Source organism: Meles meles, chromosome 20 (assembly GCF_922984935.1).
Source record: "Meles meles chromosome 20, mMelMel3.1 paternal haplotype, whole genome shotgun sequence".
Lineage (NCBI taxonomy): Eukaryota > Metazoa > Chordata > Mammalia > Carnivora > Mustelidae > Meles > Meles meles.
In genome coordinates, this window is record NC_060085.1 from 1,386,302 (window position 1) to 1,408,587 (window position 22,286).

The 22,286-nt window shown below is 68.0% G+C and overlaps 4 protein-coding genes across 5 annotated transcripts; 2 read left to right on the forward strand and 2 right to left on the reverse strand.

The window, feature by feature from the left end:
* Positions 1–158: 158 nt before the first annotated feature.
* PLEKHJ1 (pleckstrin homology domain containing J1) lies at positions 159–2,728 on the reverse strand. Its single transcript, XM_045989997.1, is given in 7 exon segments — positions 159–718; positions 792–855; positions 938–1,028; positions 1,758–1,824; positions 2,138–2,205; positions 2,299–2,317; positions 2,319–2,728. Coding segments are annotated over 7 exon segments (588 nt in total). The 5' UTR covers positions 2,532–2,728; the 3' UTR covers positions 159–652.
* Positions 2,729–2,896: 168 nt separating this feature from the next.
* SF3A2 (splicing factor 3a subunit 2) lies at positions 2,897–12,778 on the forward strand. 2 transcript variants are annotated; one of them, XM_045989995.1, is made up of 10 exons: positions 2,897–2,977; positions 6,599–6,711; positions 6,995–7,157; positions 8,369–8,440; positions 9,453–9,499; positions 9,949–10,058; positions 11,082–11,131; positions 11,204–11,344; positions 11,720–11,788; positions 11,886–12,778. In XM_045989995.1, the coding sequence occupies exons 3-10, from the start codon at positions 7,032–7,034 to the stop codon at positions 12,660–12,662; spliced, it is 1,392 nt and encodes a 463-aa protein (XP_045845951.1). In that variant the 5' UTR covers positions 2,897–2,977; positions 6,599–6,711; positions 6,995–7,031; the 3' UTR covers positions 12,663–12,778. The 2 variants fall into 2 exon arrangements, with proteins under 2 accessions (XP_045845951.1, XP_045845950.1); XM_045989994.1 differs by lacking the exon at positions 2,897–2,977 and adding an exon at positions 3,942–6,044.
* Positions 12,779–13,420: 642 nt separating this feature from the next.
* On the forward strand, positions 13,421–16,163 carry AMH (anti-Mullerian hormone). Its single transcript, XM_045989993.1, has 5 exons — positions 13,421–13,829; positions 14,291–14,433; positions 14,782–14,890; positions 14,981–15,140; positions 15,220–16,163. The coding sequence occupies exons 1-5, from the start codon at positions 13,421–13,423 to the stop codon at positions 16,097–16,099; spliced, it is 1,701 nt and encodes a 566-aa protein (XP_045845949.1). The 3' UTR covers positions 16,100–16,163.
* Positions 16,164–16,365: 202 nt separating this feature from the next.
* On the reverse strand, positions 16,366–20,094 carry JSRP1 (junctional sarcoplasmic reticulum protein 1). Its single transcript, XM_045989996.1, has 7 exons — positions 20,058–20,094; positions 18,931–19,109; positions 18,510–18,547; positions 18,230–18,350; positions 17,690–17,866; positions 17,007–17,095; positions 16,366–16,900 (listed from the first exon to the last, which is right to left on the reverse strand). Exons 2-7 carry the CDS (start codon positions 19,046–19,048, stop codon positions 16,451–16,453), a joined length of 993 nt encoding a protein of 330 aa, XP_045845952.1. The 5' UTR covers positions 19,049–19,109; positions 20,058–20,094; the 3' UTR covers positions 16,366–16,450.
* Between the last annotated feature and the right edge of the window lie 2,192 nt (positions 20,095–22,286).

The following is a 22,286-nucleotide window of genomic DNA, read 5'->3' on the forward strand; positions in this document are numbered from 1 at the left end:
CCTGTCAGCACCATAGGCCCCGTGGACCAAGCAAAGTCCCAGGCTCCGTGCCTCTCCCGGGTCTGATTCTAGGTCTCTGTCCCTCTCCTGGAGCAGCCCTGCCTCTCTCCAACCACCTCGGGGCAGCAGCCCTTCCCCGCATTCACCACAGCGCCATCCCACGTGGAAAAGAGGTCCCTTTATTTGAGTACAACAAGCACGCTGGCCTGAGAGTGAAGGCGTCCTGCTCCGCCCAGAGGCATCGGCCAGGGCCTGCCCCAGCGGCAGGAGTAGAATTCACAGTGGCTCCGGGAGGCGCGGCCCCCCACGTCCTTCACAGCATCGTCTAGCTACGTACATTCAGCCTGCACGGGGCAGAAGGGCTACGCCAGCTTCAGCAGCTGCCAGGCCCCAGACGGATGGACCCGAGGGGCTGGCTGCAGCTTCTAGGAGTGGACACTTGTCCCCCGGTAGCAGCATGGGGCACCCAACAGGTGCCAGGCCAGTCCAGGTCAGGGGTGGCGTGTTACTGGGTTGTTTCTCCAACCCGCCCCTGCCCACCCCCACCAATCTTGGACTTTTGAAGTCTTTAAGCCAAGCACCTGTGGCAGGAAATCCAGGCTTGACCAAGAAACCCAGGGCGCGGAGAGGATGGGGAGGGCTTGTTCCAGACTCAGGCCTTCAAGCCACCCAGCTGGAACCTGGCCTCCTCAGATATGCCGAACTGCTCCAGGGGGTCCTGTGTGGGTGAAGGGACAGCATGAGCCCAGGCCCCAGAGGCCCCTGCCCCGGCCCCCAGGCCCTCCGCGCACCTTGCCAGTCATCTTCTGGATCTCGTTTCTGTAGAATATGAGGCTTCTCCGCATGAACTCGTAGCTGGGGGAGCAAGTGGCGTGTGCTCACAGAGCCCTGCTATGCTCCCGCCCCAGACCCCCCCCAGGCAGGCCCACACCCCCACCTGGCTCGCCGCAGAGCCCCCATCCACTCCCGACACTGCTCCTCACTGCAGCAGGCAAAGCGGTACTTCCTCTCGGGGTCCTCCAGGAAGCCTGCAGAGGGAGCAGCCCCCGTCCATTCCCGCTCACTGCCCCCCCACCCCACCCAGAGCCCGCCACAGGCCTCAGCTTCCTGTTGCCTCTGTCCAAGTGTCCCCTCCTCCAGTCCAAGGCCACGCTGCGCTTATCCCTTCCCACCAGCGGTGCTGGGAACTGAACTGTGTCCTCAAGTCCTAACCCCTAGAGCCTAAAAACGCGGCCCTACCTGCATACAGGAGGACTACAGGTGCGACCACTTAGAGGAGATCAACCGGAAGCAGGTGGGCACCAACCCTGATCCCACCAGGAATGACAGCACAAAGGCAAAGAGCCCCTTGGACTGCCGGCGACCCCCGGGAGCCAGCATGTCCTGGGGAAGCATCCCCCAGCAAGGAACCACCCCTGCAGACACCCTGCTGTGGGACTTGTGCCCTCCTGGACGGGGCGAGCACACGTTTCTCTGGTTTGAGCGCCACACCAGAAAATCGGCCCACTCCGCCGCTCTCAAGACGACCCCGGGCGGATCCTCCGCAGGACCCAGAACCCGGCCGGGCACCTGGACAGTGCAATGCTCCCCAGCGAGAGAGGCCGCCCTGGCGGAGCTGCCGCCGCAGCTAGAAAGGGGTTGCGCCCCAGGGTAAGAGCCGGACCCGCCCTCCGGCCGCCCGAGGCAGTGGACTTCGCTCCAGGCCGACCCACGCGGCGGCGGGGCCCGGGAGAGGCAGGGCGGGGCCGGGCACTCACTGATGGAGAAGCCGCTGGGCTCCTCCTGGGTGACTCTGCAGCGCTCCAGCAGCAGGGCTCCGACGGGCTGCGGGCCGAGGGGGGCGAGGGTGTGGGTGGGGGCGTGCCTCCGCGGGGACCCCACACGCCCGCCCCCGGCCCCCGACCCAGCGCCAGATCCGATCCCAGCCCCGCTCCCGGCCCCGACTCGGCCCCGCGCCCCCCACCCACCCTCGCCGGGCCGACGCCGAGGCCCGGCGCCGCCCCCCGCGCCGACCCCGACCCCGACCGGACCCCCGCCCCTAGCCCCGCCCCGCCGGCCCGCGACCCGGCCCGCCCCCCGCCGGGCCACGGCCCCCCGGTCCCGACCCTCGGCTCCCGACCCTCGCCCGCCGGCCCACCTCGGCCTCGTCCGTCCGGAAGTAGAAGAGGAAGTTGACCACCAGCTTCACAAGCCGCTTTTTCAGCACTGCGGGCACAGGGCGGGCTCATTCGGGCTCGCGGCCGCCCAGCCCCGCCCCGGCCGCCCGGCCCGCCCGGCCCGGCGCCCCGGCCCGCTCACCGCTGCCTTTCTTGGGACCCCCGCATGCCCAGCTCGGCCGCCAGCTCGGCCGGCTGCCGGGACAGCGCCTGCAGCTCCTTCTCGTTGTAGCGCATGGCGCTGCCGGGCCCACACCGCGGAGCGCGGACCGCGCCCTCCCGGCCGCCGTCCCCACTCGCGCCAAAAAAGTCGCACAGCGCCGTCCCGGAAGCGCTGCCGCAGCCACTGCGCTTGCGCGCCCCCGAGCCACGCATTCTGCGGGTCGCCGACGGGGGGCGCTGGTGTCCCGGCGGCCCTCGGCGCTACGCGAACCCCGCGTGGGGCGCACGCGATACTAGCGACACGCACGATCCTCGTAGATAAGCATGAAATAAGCTGGATCCGGGGTGGGAACAGAGGAAGGTTCCCTCACGACTGGGGGCGCCCTTTCCCGACGAGTGGAAGCTGGTGAAACCTGACCGCGCGCGTTAGGCGTCGAGGGCCTGGTGCGCACGCGCACTTCGAGTTCGGCGCTCATCAGCCCCGCTCCCTTTCCTCGCGCCTCCGGCGCTTCAGGCAGAACGAGCATGCGCACACGGGAGACCGTTTCTCCCCGCCCCCTCCAGCCCGTTGGCCCCCGGAAGTGCTTCCCGAGCGCGCGGGGCGCGTGCGCATAACGTATTCGTGGCCGCGGCGGGCGCTGAGAGGGAAGCAGCGCGGGGTGAGGAGAGGCGCGGGCTGGGGGCGGCGGCCCCGGGGCTCTGGCTTCCCCGGATCGCCGCGAACGGGGGTTGAGAGGCCGACGGGGTCGGGCCGGGGGCGCGGCGCGCGGGAGCCGCGGGGCCCGCCACTGGGGGGAGGTCCCTGGCTGCGGGTCCCCGAGGAAGGGCGGGCGCGGGCCCGGGCCCGGCCGCACCGCTTCGCCGCGCTCGCTCCTCCCCTCTGCGCCGGGAGCTGGCGGGGGCTGGGCCGCGGCGGGTGGGCCTCGGGCTGGCGGCGGGTCCGTGCCGGTGCTCGCGCCGGTGTTGGCGCCCCGGCGGGGGTCCCGCGTGCGCTGCTCTGCCGCCGCCCCGCCCGCGCCGAGCCTGTCGGCGTCGCTCCTCGGTTGGCCCGGGGTGAGGGTTGGTCTCCCGGCCGCTGTGTCCCTGCTCAGCTGCGTCGGGAGGATCTTGTCGTTGCGGAGAGAGCGGGAGCGGGAGGGAGCACAGCTGCCGGCCGAGCGGGGAGCCGCGCGCGGGGCTCGACCCTGGTGTCCGGGGTCGTGGCTGAGTCCCCCAGGCGCCCGCACTCTTCCATCGTCGGAAACAGACCGGTTGTTTCCTGGGCCTCTGGTCCCCGCCCCCGCGGGGGCCTCAGCTCGGGGTGCAGGGGGGCAGCCGACCGGTGTCCCGGAGCGTCCGTGCGCTCCCGAGTCCGCTTCTGCCCTCAGCTGGCCGTCCGGCGGTGCCCCGCGGCGGTGTTGGGTTCGGCGGGGACTGACTTCGCGGCCTTGGTTTCCTGTGCCCCCGCAGCACCGGGGTCGCGCCGAGCCGCCGTGCAACTGGGAAAGGGGTGCGCGGCCCGCGGAGCGCTCCGGGGACGAGTGGACTCCCTCCCGGTTGCCCGCTCTTTGCTCCTGGTCGTTTTGTTTCTTGCTAGAAACGGGGTTTCCCTGCTTGTTCCGTTGGCGGACCGTGTCTCCGTGGAGCGAGATCGCTCAGCTCCGCGTTATGGGACCCTTTGGGGGACGCCCGCGGGTTTCTGGATGTTTTCCACGCTTCTTGCTGTTCTCGCTCCGAAACCTCATCTGGGTTCCGTTCTGCCTTTTACGTTTCCTGGCTTTGTTCTCCTTCCCGAAAGGCTTGCTGGACGCGGACCCCAGCCTCACATTCAGCTCTTCCTCGGGATGGTCCTGTCTTCCCTTTCTGAGGGTTTCGTCCCGGGTTTGACTGGCCGCGCTGACCTCCGGCCTGCGGTTCTGCTTCGCTGCTGTGACTTGCCCAGTTGGGGCGGGGGGAGGTGGAATTCTGCGGGTCTGTGTGCGAGGTCCCGGCGTCTGGCCTAGTGAGCCCGGGAAGACGCGGGACGCCGCCGACCCCAGCTGTCCGTGTCTGAGCGTTCGGTCTCTGGCGCTCTTGCTGTGCCCCTGGGCTGGGCTGTAGGCCTCCGGCTGGACCTTCTGGGCCGGGCGTGGGGGAAGGGCAGATTGTGATGGCATTCCCTCTTTTCAGCCTCACCCTCATCCCGCTCCCCGACTCCGACTCCCTCCCATTGTCCCTGCCCCTGCCAGTGGAGCGGCCCTTCCTTGCGGTTCTTCTGAGAGTGAAACCGGCCTGCCCACGCAGCTGCCCACGGGCGCTTGGGCTCTCCTGGGGGCACGGGGCTGCTGTGGGCAGTGGGCTACGAGTAGCTGGCAGCCTACTGGTTTCCCTCTAGCTGGGGGGCCAGTTCAGTGTTGCAGTTCCGTCTCCCTGAGCCCATCACTCTGCACGGGCCCTGGTGCCTGTTCCCAGCATGCGAGGGGCTTATCCCGCTGCTCAGGAAGGGGCTGGGCTCCTCACGGCACGGGGTGGGGGCGGGGGGGTGGGGGCTCTTGGCTTTGTTGCGATTGTTGCCCTCCTAGAGACACCTGCACTCCCGCAGGGCCTGTGGGGTGTTCTGGAGTCGCCAGTACAGCAGGGGACAGGAGGTGAGGCCACGTCTCTGTCCCGGCCTCTGGAGCTGTCCGTTCCCCCCCAGCCTGGCTGAACCGGGGAGCACGGGCTACCTTTGTCTTCCTTTTGGGAACCGCCTCCTCCTTTTGGGAACCGACTGAGGAGGCCTCCCGACGTGGTGTCGCTGGCGACGCTGCGCGGGCCTTTGTGCACCCGTCGGCTGGCTGCTGACTTGATCGAGCGCACTCGCAGCCCCACAAGCGCTCGGTTTCTGCTGTCCAGGCCAGCGGCCTCCTGTGACGGCCTTGAGACGTGGGCGTCGTCTCCACAGAGGTCTGTAAGTCACTCGGGACCTGTGGGAAGGGGACCTCCCAGACCCCTGATCCTGCTGTGCATCTGTGCTGCCGGTGGTGTCCCTGTCCCTCTCCCGTGGGAGCTTCCGTCACTTCACCCGGAAACCGCGCATCTCCTGCAGGTCGGGTGCTCGGCCTCCCCCGACGAGCCCGTGGCCGGGTCTGGCGGCAGGAACCGCGGAGCTCCGGGGGGCACACAGGTGTGCCTGGCCGGGACCTGCAGGTGTAGAGTCTCCTCCTTTGCGGACGTGGTGTTCTCTCCCGCGGGGGGCCTGCCGGGTTGGTGGTGCTCGTCTCTCGCTGTCTCACGAGATGAGAGCTTGGCGGCTCTGGGCGGTCGGTGTGATGACGCGTCTGGTGCCGCGACGGGTCTGATTCCTGATTCGGCAGCCATCGGGGGTCGCTTTGCGGGTTCCCAGGTGTAAGGGGCATCAGGACTGCACCAGGGAGAGATCTAGATTCCTGCGGAGCTGGGGGTGGCTCTGAGCCACGCCGCAGGCCCACCGCGGAGCTGGGCCCGCCGGTGCTGGCGCCGCAAAGCCCATGGTTCCTAGAACGCGTTTCTTACTGTGCAGTCGTGGAGGTCGGAGGTATAAAAGGGGGGCGTCTGGGTGGCCCAGTCGGCTGAGTGTTGGACCGTTGATTTCGCCTCAGGTCGTCCGGGTGGTGCGATCGAGCCCTGCGCCAGGCTCTGCACTCGGTGTGGGGCTGCTTGAGACTCTTCCCGCCCTCTGCTTCCCCGTCCCGTGTCTCTCTCTCTTTTTCTCTGAAATAAGCGTATGGATCGTTAAATACTTCATTTGTAAGTATGAAGTGGAGCGTTGTATTCCCCCGGGACCCCAGGGTCCTGCCCTTTCCTGGCCCGCAGCTGCCCTCTGCCTCCCTCTCGTGGGGATGTGGTGATGATGCCGGGCCCCCTGGGAACCAGGGTCACCCCCAGCTTGGGGGCCTCGACTTGCCCGTCTCTGCAGGGTCTTTTTCGCCATTTATGGTTCCATATTCTTGGGTTCCAGGGATCCGAATGGGGACATCTTTGTAAGGTCATCCTCGTTTCTGGCCCCGTTCCCATGAGCTAACCTCTACAGAGACGAGGTACCGTGGGATTAAGCCAGGGGCCTGGAGCTGACGACAGCCTGGAGCTGTTGGCCAAGTCAACAGCGACAGTGTTCGGAGGCCAGAGGGAGGCTCCGGAGGTTGGGTCTGACCCGAGTCTGAGAGAACGTGGGAAGCACAGTGGTAGGGCTGGAACCAGTCTGCTTAGGTCCCGGGAGAGCCTTCCTTGGCCACAAGGAGGTATCGAATCTCTCTTGCGCGTTAGGCAGCAGGTGCGGGTAGGTAAATGCAGCGAATTCACAGGTGAGCCGCGGAAGTAGGATTTAGCTTGGAAGAAGTGAGCGTAGACCAGCAGAAGGAACTCGGAGGCGTGTGAACCGTGCATTCGGGCGGTCCAGGAAGGCTTCCTGAAGGAGGTGAGACTTGGGGAGAGAACATGGCCACCTCCTCCCTGTTGCCGTGTTGGGGCTCTGAGCACTGACGCTGCTCGGGCTGCAGTGGCTTCCTTGCCAGTCCTCCCCCGGTACGCCTCCTGGCCTCGCTCGTCCTGATTCCAGATTCGTGTGTCCTTAGGCCACTGTGGGCCCTTTGTCTCCTGGAAGATACGTGGGGAAGAGGAAGCTGAAAAAGGGGGTCTTCACCTGACCCTTCCGCCGGGCCGTGCCCTGCGCTCTCACAGCCTCCCCTTTGGTCCTGCAGGTCCCTCTACCGGTGCGTAAAGCCCAGCACCCTCACCATGGACTTCCAGCATCGCCCCGGGGGCAAGACGGGGAGCGGAGGCGTGGCCTCCTCCTCGGAGAGCAACCGAGACCGCAGGGAGCGCCTCCGGCAGCTGGCCCTGGAGACCATCGACATCAACAAGGTGGGTTGAGCCGTGGGCAGCGGGCAGGCGGGCCCCCCCCCCCACCCCCGGCTCCCTCCGGCTCGGGGCCCCTCCCCCCACTTCTGTCAGCGGAGCCCAGTTCTGTATACCCTGTCTCTGGTGCCCTTGGCCCTGCTGCCCAGCTTTCTTGGCCTTGGGGTCCTGATCTGTAATCGAGGGAACTTGACCTAGAGCAGCTCCAGTGGCGCACCCCGCCGACCACCTGCTGTTCAGAGGGGCCGTGACTGCACGAAAGTTTGCTTTTGTCCGACTTCCCGGAGCCGTGAGACCTGCCAGTGGCGAGGGCCGGGATGGCATCGTGGGGGTTGTGATGTTATAGCAGCACAGGGCGACGTGTCGCTTGGGCGTCCACAGCTCGGGGAGCCCGGAGTCTACCCCTCGGCACCTCGGACGTGTGGGGCGCTGTTGGCAGCCGGGCAGCGTCCCAGTTGTGAGGACCGCAGCTGTGCCCAGACATCGCCCCGTGTGGCCTGGGGGCGGAGTCGCCCTGGGCGTGCGCCCAGCGGCCAGTGTGTGGTTCCTCTCTGACCTGTGGCCAGCCCGGCCCCCGAGGTCAGTTCTGTACGGTCCTCCTGGGGAGACAAGGCAGGACCGTCCTTGTGGAAGGTGACACGGCCACTGGGCGGCGGAGTTAGGGTTCGAACCCCAGCTGGTCTGCTCCGGGCCTGGGGCCAGAAGCGCCTGCCCTGCGGCCTGTGTTTATGGAAAGTCACCTGTCTGGCGTGGGAGCTCCTGCATGCACAGACCAGGGTCTCCGTGGGCCTTTGTCTCACCCCATTTGCTCTGTTCTTCCCACACCTGGCTTCCGCGGTGGTGCTTGGAATGCCGCGCGGTTGGTGACAGGTCTCTGTCCCAGCCCCGAGGCGGCCGCCCGGTGGTGCTCTTTTGCCCCTGCTGTCATCCAGGCCCGGAACTGCCCCCAGAGGTGGGGCCAGGAACCAGCACTGTGGGCCCCAGCCCTGCCGGGTGGCCTGTGTCCACAGAATCCCAGCTGGTCCCACGGCGCTGCCTCGGGCGGAAAACCCTGCGGGGCCCTGGGCTGCGGGCCGCCGCTAGTCCTCTGTCCGCGGGACACCTGCGCAGGAGGAGAGTCGCCGCCCTCTCCGCCAGCGGGACAGAGGGGAGGCTTCGGCTCTTGGCGGCGGGCGGGGACCGCAGGGCGCGATTGCTAACAGCGTCTCCCCGTGCAGGACCCGTACTTTATGAAGAACCATCTGGGCTCGTACGAGTGCAAGCTGTGTCTGACCCTGCACAACAATGAGGTGCGTTCTCCGCTCGGGCGGGGCCCTGCTGCTCCCCCACCCCGGCCCCGTCCAGGTGCTGCCTGTCCCGGTGCTGCCCCTCCCGGCTCCAGCAGGACCGGCCGCTCCCATCCCTGTCCCACCGTGCTCCCCCTGTTCTGGGATGTCATTCAGAGCGTGGCGGGGGCGGTGGGGCTCGGGTCTGCTTGCTCACCAGCCTGCGCCCCCAGAGCCCGCCGCTGCCCGGGGCGTGCAGGGCTGCGTCCGGCCCATGAATCTTGAACGCCGTCAGGGATCCCCGTGAGCGCCAGGCAGCAGGCGCGGCAGGCGTCATCCTGGACGCTCCAGATCCAGGTGTCGAGGACTTGTCGGTGTGGGTGCAGCTCGCTTCTTTGGGCGACCCGAGGTCCTCCCAGTGATGGTGTAACGAGTGCTCACGTGGCCGTGATTCAGTAACGGATAGATGTGGTTCGTCCTTCTCCACGCTGTCCCACGTCCTGGCAGCTTCTCAGTTGTGTACCAGGAGCGCTGAGCGGGCCAGTCGCGCATGTCAGCGGCCGGCCCCCCGGACACAGCTCCCTCAGAGCCGGGCCGTTCTCTGGAGGTTGCTGAGCAGCGTCTCAGTCACGATGACCACAGACGTCCCCAGTCGTGGCCCAGTGTCCCTCTGTTGCTCCAGAAATCCGTAGAGTCCGTCCTGCTCTCTGGGGAGGGGTCCCCCGGGCTGTGGTCAGAACGGACACACAGGGTCACAGGGCAAGTTCACTTGTCCGCTGGCTGGTGCCTGGTGCTCTCCACCTCCGGCCAAGTCCACTGAGCCCCCCACCAAGGCAGGCGGCGAGACTTGCCATGTCCCACAGGCCGTGACCTCTGACGGTCGCAGAGTTATGGGCTCTGCGTGCGCTTCCTCCCACGCGGTGTAAGCCCCGAGAGCTTGCCTGTTCCGCGGCAGCCGGTGGACAGAGGCTGGCTCCTCCTCTCGGCCCACCCCACGCGCCTTGTCCTGAGTCGTCCGTGTGCTTTTCCGCTGCAGGGGAGCTACCTGGCACACACCCAGGGGAAGAAGCATCAGACCAACCTGTGAGTGCCCCAGACCCCTTCCAGTGCCCGGGCCCGGCCTCCGAGGCGCGTGAGGTGTCACTCGAGTCGCCGGTGTGAGATGGTCTCGAGCCAGCCCGGCCGTGCCTCAGGGCTGCTGGGGGGACGCCAGGGGAGTGGGAGCAGCTCTGTCCACAGCGGTTGAGCCGACCGAGCTTGCTTGAGCGTGAGGCTTCCCGGACACGAGAGGGAAGCAGCGAGGGTTCGCGGAAGACGCCCTAGTGAGGGGCAGTGGGAAATGTGACGAGGAGAGAGGGTGCCCCGGGCCTGTCCCGTCCCCACTTCATGCAACCCCAGGACCCCCAGCCAACCCCCCATGCCCCTGGCCTCTCAGACAAACTCCAAGGTCAGTGTGGGAGTTGGACGACTCCCAGCACTTGGGTCTGTGGCCTTGGCGGCCTGTGTGGAGGGTCACAGCGTCCCACCTGCAGGGCCCGGCGAGCCGCCAAGGAGGCCAAGGAGGCTCCCGCCCAGCCGGCGCCAGAGAAGGTCAAGGTGGAGGTGAAGAAGTTTGTGAAGATCGGCCGTCCTGGCTACAAAGGTGATTCTGTCTGGGCGTGTGCTCTGGCCCGCGGCTGGCGCTGGGCGTGAGCGAGCCCTGGCCCCAGCCCGTACCCCTGTCCTTGAGCCCCATGGAGACCACCGCTCCCTTCGGAGCAGGGGCCTTCCCTCTCCCTCTGGTCCGCTGGCACCGGGAGCCCCAGCGTTCCTGGGAGCTTTCTCAGGCCGCCGGCTCACGGTGTCAGGGCTTCCCTTGGCTTCTGCTGGCGTTTGGGGAGCTGGGGATAGTTTACAGTCCTTGTGGGGATGAGGAGCCCACGGGTTCCTTTTCTTTGACCTTGGGAGGGGGGAGGGTCGAGGGTCCACATCAAGAAACCGTTCACTCAGCGGACTGTTTGGGTGGAGAGGAGGGTTCCTGGGTCACCTGCCGGGAAGTTGGAGAAGCGTTAGGTTGGGGCAGGGGACTGTGTTCCGGGCGGTAGGAGGGAGGAGAGAAGCTGTCAGGCAGGTGTCTCGAGTAACCGTGGAAGCCGTGTGGGTGACCGGCACTCCAGGTAGGACCCAGCCATGCAGAGGCCTGGGGGCAGGTCTGCGTCAGAAGCTAAGGCCAGGATGACAGAATCCTTGGTGGGGGACGGGGGGGGGTGACTACCAAAAGCTTTTCGGCCATAATAGGGCACTTGGTGTCCTGAGTAAAAGCGGGGGACAGTCGAGGGCTGAAGGGGCATGAGTGTGGCGTGCCCGGAGCTGTACGGAGAGCAGCCTGGAGGTGGGGACCCGGCCGCTGGCGGCTTGGCCACAGACGTCTCGTGCAGAGGGCACCCTCCCAGCAGCCGGGGTACAGCCCTCGCTGGCCGCCCGTGCACAGCCTGCCCAGTCTGGAGCTCCTGCTCGTGCCCTCCCTGTGGTCTCGGGCAGGGACCCTCCTGGCCCCGGGCAGTAGCCACCCAAGTACGGGTCCCCAGTGTCCTGCCCCCCGTCCGTGGGCAGCGCTAGCGTACTCTGGCGCCTTGGCCTCGGGAAGGACGAGGCGGCCTAGACTGGAGAGCGTCGTGTGTTGCAGTGACCAAGCAGAGGGACCCGGAGATGGGCCAGCAGAGCCTCCTTTTCCAGGTGAGCTGAAGCCTGAGCCCGCGGGGGAGGGTCCCTCGCGGGGCGGTGCTGCCACCTGCCGTGTCCCCACAGATCGACTACCCTGAGATCGCCGAGGGCGTCACGCCTCGCCACCGCTTCATGTCCGCCTACGAGCAGAGGATCGAGCCGCCCGACCGGCGCTGGCAGTACCTGCTCATGGCCGCCGAGCCCTACGAGACCATCGCCTTCAAGGTGGTGCACGCGGGGTCCCCCGGCCCTCCTGCCCGCGCCCCGGGTGCCCCTTCGGCACGCGCTTGCCTGGGAAGGGTGGGAGAGGACGTGGGGGCCGGGAGCTGGGCTTCCCGAGGTGCTCATGCCATTCAGAGGCTCTCACGGCCAGGCTGCTCAGGGATCCCATAACCTGATCCCGTAACTTCGGCCACACAGACCACGAGCCGCTCCTTCCCCAGGGCGGCGGCCTTGCTAAGTAGTGGGGCGAGTCTGTTACCCCAGAACCAGATCCTGTCCCGATTGGGCCTTTTCTGGGCCAAGGGGCAAGTCCCTGCAGGCCCGGCCGTGTCGGCTGTGGTGGTCCTGAAGGTCCCCCTCTGTCCCCTCCCCACGCAGGTGCCGAGCAGGGAGATTGATAAGGCCGAAGGCAAGTTCTGGACCCACTGGAATCGGGAAACCAAGCAGGTGAGCCACTCTGGGGCCTTTGATGGCTGCCCTGGCGGGCCTGTCCCTTCTCCCAGGGTCCCGAAGGCCTTACTCAGACTCTTCCGTTTCCCTCCAGTTTTTCCTGCAGTTCCACTTCAAGATGGAGAAGCCGCCGGCCCCGCCCAGCCTCCCTGCGGGGCCGCCTGGAGTGAAGAGACCCCCGCCGCCCCTGATGAATGGTCTGCCCCCGCGGCCGCCGCTGCCCGAGGCTCTGCCCCCGCCACCGCCGGGAGGCCTGCCTCTGCCGCCCATGCCGCCCAGCGGGCCCGCACCCTCGGGGCCTCCAGGCCCTCCCCAGCTGCCCCCACCAGCTCCTGGGGTCCACCCCCCAGCACCAGGGGTCCATCCCCCAACGTCTGGGGTCCACCCCCCGGCACCAGGAGTCCACCCCCCTGCTCCCGGGGTCCATCCCCCGGCCCCGGTGGTCCACCCACCGACATCTGGGGTCCACCCCCCGGCTCCAGGCGTCCACCCGCCAGCCCCAGGGGTCCACCCACCTGCTCCAGGCGTCCACCCTCCATCAGCTGGGGTTCACCCCCAGGCCCCAGGGGTGCATCCACCGGCTCCTGCGGTGCACCCCCAGGCCCCTGGGGTCCACCCACCGGCTCCTGGGGTCCACCCACCGGCCCCAGGGATCCACCCCCAGCCTCCTGGGGTCCACCCCCCGCCTCCTGGGGTCCACCCATCGGCTCCTGGGGTTCATCCTCCAGCTCCTGGGGTCCACCCCCAGCCTCCTGGAGTTCACCCCTCAACTCCTGGGGTCCACCCCCCAACTCCCATGCCCCCCATGCTGAGGCCTCCCCTGCCCTCCGAAGGCCCTGGGAACATTCCACCCCCTCCCCCAGCCAACTGAAGAGCAGCCCCTTTTCCAGGCCAGTCCCGTGTGGTGGTCTGTGTTTCTGTCCGAGCGGAGTGCGGTCCTGTACGGCCCGTGCTGCGTCCTCGCTGCTCATTAAACGTCTGCCCCGATGCCCGACTGGACTGCTGTTGGCAGCGGGGGGGCGACGGCGCAGGGGCCGCTCGGGGTTGGGGCGTCAGCATCCTCGTCTTGGTGTCCCTGTGCCCCATGGGGCGCTGCCGGGTGAGGGCAGGCCCAGCCAGCAGCGGGTCTGGGCTCTCCTTTGTGAGGAGGGGGAGCCGCGGCTGCTCACTCTCCCGCAGTGTGGCCGCTGGGTGGGGGACCACCCGCTGCCCGGGCCCACCTGCCCGGCGGTCTGAACCCCCGAGACACGGGTTCCCCAGCAGAGCCTACTGCCCGGTCCTCTGGGACGTCACTCTCTGCCCTCCCCCCGTCCCCGGATCCCAGAGCTGCGGACAGTCTGCGCCGACACCCCCTGCTCCCGATCCCGCTCCCTCCGGGGGACGCTCGTCAAGGACAGACATATGACAAGTCGGTCACAGGCTGTGCCTCCTATCAGCGTGAGGAGACAGGCGGTGGGGCCAGGACAGAGGAGGCTTTGAGAGCTTCCTGGCCTGCCCTGGCTGGTGCTGCGGAGCCAAGCGCTGGTCCCCAAGGTCACAGCCCAGGAGGAGATAGGGTCCGTCTTGGGCACAAACAGCCTGGCCTCGCGCATATAAGCCGGGGCCACCCAGCCCCTCCCGGCAGCCAGGATGCGGAATCTGCTGCTCCGGCTGCTGGCCCTGGTCCTGTGGGTGACGGGCCCCCTGTGGGGAGCCGGGGCCCCGGCCTCGCCCGGAGAGCCAGGCACAGGGGGGCTCATTTTCCACCACGACTGGGACTGGCCGCCAGGGAGCCCACAAGACCCGCTGTGCCTGGTAACCCTGGACCAGAGCGGCAACGGGAGCGGCACCCCGCTTCGGGTGGTGGGGGCCGTGAGAGGCTACGAGCGCGCCTTCCTCGAGGCCGTGCAGCGGGCACACTGGGGTCCCCGCGACCTGGCCGCGTTCGGGGTCTGCACCGCCAGCGCGGGGCAGCGTGCCTTGCTCCCTCTGCGGCAGCTGCAGGCGTGGCTGGGGGAGCCCGGGGGGCGGCGGCTGGCGGTGCTGCACCTGGAGGAAGGTACGTGGGGGGCCGTGGCCTGCTGCTGAGCGGGGGAATCTGACCCTGGTCTCCTGAGAAGGGAGACGTCCACACCAGACCCCTCCCCAGCCTCCCCCTTGGCCGGGAGGCAGATGCCTTTGGGCTCCCGGACCTGCCCCTTCCGGCCCTTCCCAGGGAAGGAGCCCGGTGGAGGGGGGCCGGTCCAGCTGAGGCGGCCCTGCTGTGAGCGCTGGCCTGTCCGGGGGAGCCATTGGCCTCAGCCACGGGAGGAATGGGCCGCCCCCGACGGAGACCCCAGGGCGCCCAGCCCGAGCAGCCTCGCCAGCCACCCCCACCGCCCATTCCTCCGGGCGAACCGTTCTCCCGCCAGGTCCCCGAGACCCCCAGTTGGGCCAGGGGCTCTCCCTGCAGGAACGCAGGACAGGTGCGGGGAGGGGCCTGGCTCCAGGGCCTCAGGTGTCGTCCCCTCCCTGTCACAGTGAGCTGGGAGCCAGCAGTCACGCTGAAGTTCCAGGCGCCCCCACCCGGAGGAGCCGGTCCCCTGGAGCTGGCGCTGCTGGTGCTGTACCCCGGGCCCGGTCCTGAGGTCACCGTCACGGGGACCGGGCTGCCAGGCACCCAGGTAGCAGGGCACCCAATGGGGCAGTTCCTGGGCCTCCAGGAGCCCTTGCCCAGCAGAGGAGAGGGTATGGAGGTGGTGGGCTTGGGATTTTTTTTTTTAAGATTTTATTTACTTGCTTATGGGGGGGAGCAGAGGGAGAAGCAGGCTCCGCGCGGAGCAGGCAGCCGGATGCGGGGCTCCATGCCCGGACCCTGGGTCATGACCGGAGCGGAAGGCAGACGCCTCCCCAGTGGAGCCCCCCAGGCGCCCCCGGGAGTGGGGTTAACTGTGCCGAACAAGGCTCCGAGTGTCCCGGGGGGGTAGCGGGCAGAGCTGGGCAGGGCCTGGGCCGAGCCCCCGTCTCCACAGAACCTTTGCTGGTCCCGGGACACGCGCTACCTGCTGCTGGCTGTGGAGCGCCCGGCGGGGGCCTGGCACAGCCCTGGGGTCACCCTGACCCTGCAAACCCGAGGAGACGGTAGGCTCTCAAAGACGGGGACCTGGCAAGGGTGGGCTGCCCTAGTTCCTCAAATGCTGAGCCGTCCCGGGATCGCACCAGGCCTTCCAGGTGCCGCCCTGAGCACCGCCCAGCTGCAGAAGCTGCTGTTCGGCCCCGACCCCCGCTGCTTCACGCGGATGACCCCGGCCCTGCTCCTGCTGCCACTGCCCGAGCCCACTCCAATGCCCGCGCGCGGCCTCCTGGACCAAGTGCCCTTCCTGCCACCCAGGTATGTGCAGGTCCAGCCGGGGGTGGCGGGAAGGGGAAGAACCTCGCACCTGCTCACACCTCCCAACTCCGCCTTCCAGGCCCTCCCAGGAGCAGGAGCCCAAGGAGCCGCCGCCCAGCGCAGACCCCTTCCTGGAGACGCTCACGCGCCTGGTGCGCGCCCTGCGCGGTTCCCCAGCCCAGGCCTCGCCGCCGCGCCTGGCCCTGGACCCGGGTGCGCTGGCCGGCTTCCCGCAGGGCCTGGTCAACCTGTCGGACCCCGCGACCCAGGAGCGCCTGCTCGACGGCGAGGAGGAACCCCTGCTGCTGCTGCTGCCGCCTCCCGCCACGGCCACGGCTGGGGACGCCGTGCCGCTTAGGAGCCCCGAGTCCGGGCCCTGGGCCGCGGGCCTAGCGCACCGTGTGGCCGCCGAGCTGCGGGTCGCGGCCGCCGAGCTGCGCGGGCTCCCGGGCCTGCCCCCCGCCGCCACGCCGCCGCTGGAGCGCCTGCTCGCGCTCTGCCCCGGGGCCCCGGGGGGCTCGGGCGGCCCGGGCGGCCCACTGCGCGCGCTGCTGCTGCTCAAGGCGCTGCAGGGTCTGCGCGCCGAGTGGCGGGGGCGCGAGCGGAGCGGGGCGCCGCGGGCGCAGCGCAGCGCGGGGGCCGGGGCGGCGGACGGGCCGTGCGCGCTGCGCGAGCTGAGCGTGGACCTGCGCGCCGAGGGCTCCGTGCTCATCCCCGAGACGTACCAGGCCAACAACTGCCAGGGCGCGTGCGGCTGGCCGCAGTCCGACCGCAACCCGCGCTACGGCAACCACGTGGTGCTGCTGCTGAAGATGCAGGCCCGCGGCGCCGCCCTGGCGCGCCCGCCCTGCTGCGTGCCCACGGCCTACGCCGGCAAGCTGCTCATCGGCCTGTCGGAGGAGCGCATCAGCGCGCACCACGTGCCCAACATGGTGGCCACGGAGTGCGGCTGCCGCTGACCCCCAGGCGGCCCGGGGCGCCCGCCCGTGCTTGTCCAGACCCCCATCCCCGCCCCAATAAAGACCAGCGCGCACCTGCTGGTGTGTACGTGCGCGCGCGGACAGGCGGGGGGGCTCCACCCGGCCGCTCTCCCTCCGCGACGGCAGCGTCATCCCCGGTGCCCACGGCCTCCACCCCCGCCCCCCGCCGGAGGGCCTCCTTTCGCGGCCCTTCAGGCCCAGGCTGCCCCGGGCAAAGGAGCCAGCGACCCTGGGGCTGCCGCTTTCCATTTATTTCGCTGAACCTCGGGGCCGCCCACGGCGGGGGGTGGGGGTGGTTCCGAGTTTTGGGTCCCAGGACCCAGGCCTGGCTCAGTCCCGCCCCTTGCCCGCCCGGTGCTTCTGGCGGCCCGGAGGCCGGTCCTCGTCGGGGCGCCGCAGGGAGTCCCAGGCCGGTCTCCTCTTCTGCGCCGGGTCTCGGGGGTCCGGCGCCCAGTGTCGGTGGCCCCCTTCGCGCACCTCCCAGCGCCGGGGTAGGGCTCCTCGGGGTTCCCCGGCGGCCCGTGGCTTCTGCTTCCGCGGCCGCTGCTCCTTCCGCGGCTTCTCCCTGGGCGGCCGCTCCTTGCGAGGCCTCTCCTTCCGCGGAGGCTCCCTGGGCCCGCGCCTCTGCCCCGCAGCGCTCTCCGCACCCTCCCGTCTTCCGGGAACCTCAGCCTCCTCCTGCTCCCGCTCCTGCTCCCGCTCCTGCTCCTGCTCCTGCTCCTCCGCCTGGGGTGCCGGCGGTCCTAATGGGGGCGCCCAGGCCTTGGGCTTCGGCCGCAGCTGCCAGGCGGGTGGTGCGAGGCGCCGGGGTCAGCGCACACCTGCCCAGCGCGGGGTCCAGGCCCCTTCCCCCCGCCGCCCATGGTCACTTAATGGAAGCGCTTACCGGGGCTGCTGCTGGCTCCGGGGCTGAGCTGGGCGGTACCCATGGCTCAGGGACAGGTGCAGGGACGTCCGCTTCCCCAGCGACAGCATCTGGAGGGGAGGGGAGTCAGCCCAGGCGGGGACCGGGGGAGCGGGGGAGCTGCAGACCAAACCCACCGCCCAGCCGTCCACCCTGGAGTCCTGAGTCCCCTCCCTCCAAGCCTTCAGGAGGAAGCCTCCTGCCGTCCCGGGCTGTGACGCCCCTCCCCTCCACATCTCCCTGGGGCCAGTTGCAAAAGGGCAGACCCTGTTTCTCCGCGGGCTGTGGGAGCTTCCTGGCACATACCACCCAAAGGGGGCTCATAGGGCCAGTCCTGGGGGGCAAGGCCCATGAGGGGTGAGGACCTGCTCACTCACGGAGGAGACAGGCGCGCGGAGATGCAACCTGGGAGAGGACGGGCCCCCGGAGAAGGTCCCTGGTGGGGGACGGGGGAGGAGGCACTTTCTCCCGGAGCTGGCACCGAGGGAGGGCGCACGAGGTCAGTGGCTGCACAGGGTGTGCACAAGGTGGGGCGGTTGGGGGCCGAGGACTCCTTGCAGAGACCGTGCCAGGGAGAAGGGGACCAGCCAGGGGGAGGCAGGCACAGAAGAGCCCCCTCCGGAGGGCACGTGAGCTTCCCTGGGAGGGCCTGCACCCGGGCTCACCGCGGCACAGCAGGAAGGCTGACCCCAGCAGCGCCACGAATGAGGCCAGCACCAGACACTTGTTGAGGGACAGGTCTCCCCAGGGCAGCTCGTCACTCAGGGCTGGAGCTGGGGGTGGCGGTAGCCGCTGCGGGGGCGGTGAGGCCTGCGTCTTCCTGCGCACGGGGCTCCGGGGCGCTGCGGGGAGCAAGGGCTGGGCTGGGCTCGGACCCGTGGGGCTCTGCCCTCCCTGCCTGCCGCCCTGGGCGGGGGAATAAAGCCGTGCGTGCTTCAGAGCCTCACGGGGATGTGGGGATGCTCTAGAAGGTGCCGGCTGAAGCCCAGGAGCCTCACGTCATGTTACCATGAATTCTCGAGGCTTCCAGGCCTGTCACTGCCGGTGACATGGGACAGAAGCCAGCCAGCTGCCCCACTGCACCCTGTTCCCCTCCCCCCAGATCCAAGGACCCAGCCCGGGGCCTGCCCCTGCCCCCCACCCCCCCACCCGCTTGCTGGACCATACCCACGTCCCCACCTCACCGCTGCCTTCTGCAAACCTACTTGCTCCTGCTTTCAGCCTCTCTTTCCCGGGTCCTGGGGCCACTTTGGCCACAGGCTCCTTTTCTGTCTTCTTGGGCCTGGCATCCACACTGCCTGGGGGGCTGCCCTCAGCTTGAGAAACCTATGAGAAGTCATGAGTGGCCCGGGGCATTTCCTTCCCTTCTTTCCTCCAAGGGAACCCGAACCCTTCCCATAGGCTGCAGAGAGCCACCCCTCTGAACAGCGTGTCCCTGACTCCAGGGGCACCCCAGGCGGAAACCCCAGGGCCCCGGCTACTCACATGGGGCCAGCTGCTAGAGTCGGCCAGCCTGGGCGTCGCTAGGGAGAAAAGAGGGAGAGTCAAGGTTGTGAGAGCTCCCCAGGCCCATCCCACCCCTGCGGGGCTCTGCTGGGCCAGGGGTGGGGGACCCCTCCCATTCTACAGATTAGAAAGCAAATGGGCTCAGAGGCAGTTCTGCCCAAAGGCACACGGCACTTGGCTGGCAAGCTAGGATTTGAATCCCGCCTTGCCTGGCCCATGACCTGTATCTTTGGGGCTCCTTATAGATCCCCCAAGGCACAAATGGACACGGGTTGGGAACAAGGAGCAGAGTTGGGGCCGGCCCAACGTGGGAGTCTTAGTCCTGGGTCTGCCAGTTAGCCACCCGGCTCAGCAGGTGGACGGGGACAGGGGTCCGTCCTGCTCGAGCCCCTGTGGGTACCTCGAGCTCTGTCCTCCTGGGGCTGCTCAGGGCAGGGGTCGGCCAGCGTGGAGAGGTCCTCGCCTGCTTGGCAGCTGCCCAGGCCTCCATCCAGCTCCTGCAGGGCCCTGGTCGTCATGGAGACGTCTGAGCCCCTGGGATCCTTGGGAGTTGGGGGGCAGCGGCTGGAGAGGAGGCGCCTTGCGTCAGAGTGCCAGAGTCAGAGTCTTGCATTGGCTGAGCCCCTGCTGTGGGCCGGGCCTGACCTGGGGGTGCCCCTTTTACGTAAATGAAGGGGCCCCCTGCCTCTCAACTCAGCCCTTACTGGTCCTTCCATCTGGAAACTCCTTTCCAGGGCAGATTCACCCTGGGGTGGACGTGGCTCAGCGCCCCCCCCCCCACTCCGTCCCCTCCCTGTGCTGGGACCCCTCCTTGAGGACCCGGAGGCTGCCTGGGCCCTGAGAGGGCTGGGACCCAACCAAGGTGACACACAGATGAGTTAAGACGGCCCAGACCAGAACCCTTGGCCCCAGGGGCGGCTCAGGTTCTCTGAGACCAGACACTATTTTTACCCAGTGCCAGAGGCCAGAGGAACAGGCCGACGTGCCTCCCGGCCCCTCCCGGACTTTCGCCCCCAGGTCTCTGATCTGTCCCGGCCGGCCGTTCCTGGCACCCCAGCCCCCAGCCCCTAAATCTAGAAGCTCAGGCTGTAGCCCCCTGGACGGGCCTCACTCCGGCCATGACAGGCAGGGGCCGGGGGCCCCAGGAGCTTCCTGATCCCAGCACTGGGGTCCCACCCTCCTCCCACGACCCCCGCTCCCATGGGACAGATGGGGAGCCATCTGCCAGACGTCGTAGGCAGCCTGTGGTCAAACCCAGCCGAGCCGGCTTCCCACAGCCCTGTTTTGGGGCCCCCGTGCCCCTGGCTGCCAGCGTTAGCGTGTTCTGACGTCTCTGGTCAGAAGAGTGACCCTTCTCTGGGGCTGGACAGGCCACTGAGCGAGGGGCCCGACCGGGCAGCGGGCAGGTGCCCTTAGGCATGTAGGGGGGGCAGTCGCAAGAGCTGGGGGTCCCCGTGGACCGCAGAGATGCCTTCCCCAGACACGAGGGACCGTTCCCCTGCCCAGGCCTCCCCCTGCCCCACTTACTCCGCAGCCGCCACAGTGAGCCCGCTGGACAGATGGAGCCCGGGGAGCGGGGCCCCAAGACAGACGGCAACAGGTGTGCGGAGGCAGGGGTGTGGGCCAGTCCGCGGGGCAGGCGGTGGCGGGAAGGGGAGGAGGGCGGTGGGGGGTGGATGGTGGCCGGGGCGGGCTCCACCCTTGCCGCAGGACTAAGCCTTGGCCAGAGGGTGACCCCACCCCCACTCCAGCACAGAGCCACCGCCCCGCTGGCCACGGTGGCCTGGGCAGCTCGCTTCCTGTCCCTGAGCCTCCGAGAAGCAAGTCCTGGAGGTGGGGACACCACGAAGAGTCACCTTGCTTTCTCCCTCAAGTCCGGCCAGCCAGCCTGTGAGCCACGAAGCCTGGGCCGGGCTCCCCCGTGGTGAAGCCAACGGGGTACAAGCTCCCGGAGCAGCCAGGGGGGGCCCGTGGGACAGGCCTGTTTCCTCATCTAGAACCCGCATTCAAGACCACTCCATAGCCACCGGCACGGCTATGCTGCTCCAGAACATTCTGTCACCCGGAAAGCAACGCCTCCCCCAGCTCCCCCCCCAGCCCCCAGCCCCCAGCCCCCACGAGCCCCCTTCCCGTCCGTGGAGGAGCCTGGTCTGGGCGTGTCACACGCGTGGACTCACACCCAGTGTGGCCTCCTGTGTCTGGTTCCCTCCCTGAGCGTCGTGGGCTCGGGGTCTGTGTCTGGGGCCGTGCGTGGGGGCCTCGGTCCTGCGCGCAGCTAAGGGACGCTCCCACACGTGGGGACACGCTGTGTTACCTGTTCCCTGGCATCCAGCAGGGCTGGGGGGAGTAGTGGGGGGAATGCCCCTCAAGCCCAGTGTTAGATCCTGTCCTTAGAAAATATAAAATGTCAATATTTCGTTCATCGTGGGATTTTTATGCCTTAGTTTTTTTATTGTGGTAAACGCACATAACGTGAAACATCACTTTTCTTTCCCGACCGCAAAGCTCAGAGGCGGGAAGCACACTCCCCCGTCCTGCGGCCCCCTCCACCCTCTGTCTCCAGAACTTTCCATCCCCCACACGGAGACTCCGTCCCCAAGAAGCACGGACTCCCCAGCCCTGCCCCAGCCCAGGCTCCCACCCTCTCCTCTCTGTCCGTGCGGACGGGACTCCTCTGGGTCCCTCCTGGGAGTGGGGACCTGCGGGATGGGTCCTTCTGGGGTCTGGCTGCTCTCGCTGAGCCCCGTGTCCTCGGGGTCCCTCCATGTCATGGCAGGGGTCAGGGTTCCTCCCTTCCTGAGGCTGGACCGTGTTCCCGCGTGGGGACGGACCGCGCCGTGTGTGTCCATCTGTGGACAGACGCCAGATGCGGATCACGTCGCTGTGCACACGGGTGGGCAAACGGCTGGTGAATCCCGCCTTTCCCTTCCCAACGCCGTCTTCACGAGACTTTCCGGACCAGACTGGTCACCGGGAAGAAAAGGTGGTTTTTAATATTAAAATGTGTGAAGATAACCCAAGGTTACATAGCAATAAATTCCAGGGGGCCTGAGTGGCTCAGTGTCCCGACTCTCGGTGTCAGCCCAGGTCCTGTTCTCAGGGTTGTGGGATCGAGCCCCGAACCAGGCTCTGTGCTCAGCGGGGCGTCTGCTTGAAGTTTTCTCTCCCTCTGCCTCCCCCGCCCGCTCGTGTGTGCGTCTACACTCTGTCTCTCTAAAATAAATAAATACATCAGGGGCGCCTGGGGGGCTCAGTCGTTAAGCCTCTGCCTTCTGCTCAGGTCATGATCCTGGGATCCTGGGATCGAGCTCCACGTCGGGCTCCGGGCTCCACGGGAAGCCTGCTTCTCCCTCTCCCACTCCCCCTGCTTGTGTTCCCTCTCTCACTGTGTCTCTCTCTGTCAAATAAATAAGTAAATAAAATCTTTAAAAAAAAAAGCTTAATAAAAAAAGCAAAGGGCTGGTGAGACACAGGCCGTATATGTCTCAGCTTAACCCACTGAACCACCCAGGCGTCCCACTCTTTGGCATTTTATTCTGAAAATTTCCAAATGGCAGAGGAGCATTTCCAGCGGACACAGGCCCAACCGCGCCCCTCCCACCGCATCCCACCGGGATCGCCCGTCGCGCTCGCTCCGTCTGGCTCTGGCCGCGCCGCCACAGCCCCGCTGCCGTCTTGCTCTGCGTTTCATTGGAGCCGCACGAACTCGAACCGCCGCGTGTGGCTGAAATTCACACGCCACCAGCTGCCGCCAAC

Bases quoted from the DNA above. Each gene is read 5' to 3' on its own strand.
- AMH (XM_045989993.1), top strand. From the start codon at position 13,421: ATGCGGAATCTGCTGCTCCGGCTGCTGGCCCTGGTCCTGTGGGTGACG. The intron at 14,891-14,980 runs GTAGGCTCTCAA...CAGGCCTTCCAG, and splicing joins CCTGCAAACCCGAGGAGACG to GTGCCGCCCTGAGCACCGCC. The intron at 15,141-15,219 runs GTATGTGCAGGT...TCCGCCTTCCAG, and splicing joins GTGCCCTTCCTGCCACCCAG to GCCCTCCCAGGAGCAGGAGC.
- JSRP1 (XM_045989996.1), bottom strand. From the start codon at position 19,048: ATGACGACCAGGGCCCTGCAGGAGCTGGATGGAGGCCTGGGCAGCTGC. The intron at 18,351-18,509 runs GTGAGTAGCCGG...GACTTCTCATAG, and splicing joins ACTCTAGCAGCTGGCCCCAT to GTTTCTCAAGCTGAGGGCAG. The intron at 16,901-17,006 runs GTAAGCGCTTCC...CCCGCCTGGCAG, and splicing joins CGGAGCCAGCAGCAGCCCCG to CTGCGGCCGAAGCCCAAGGC.
- SF3A2 (XM_045989995.1), top strand. From the start codon at position 7,032: ATGGACTTCCAGCATCGCCCCGGGGGCAAGACGGGGAGCGGAGGCGTG. The intron at 7,158-8,368 runs GTGGGTTGAGCC...CTCCCCGTGCAG, and splicing joins AGACCATCGACATCAACAAG to GACCCGTACTTTATGAAGAA. The intron at 10,059-11,081 runs GTGATTCTGTCT...CGTGTGTTGCAG, and splicing joins CGGCCGTCCTGGCTACAAAG to TGACCAAGCAGAGGGACCCG.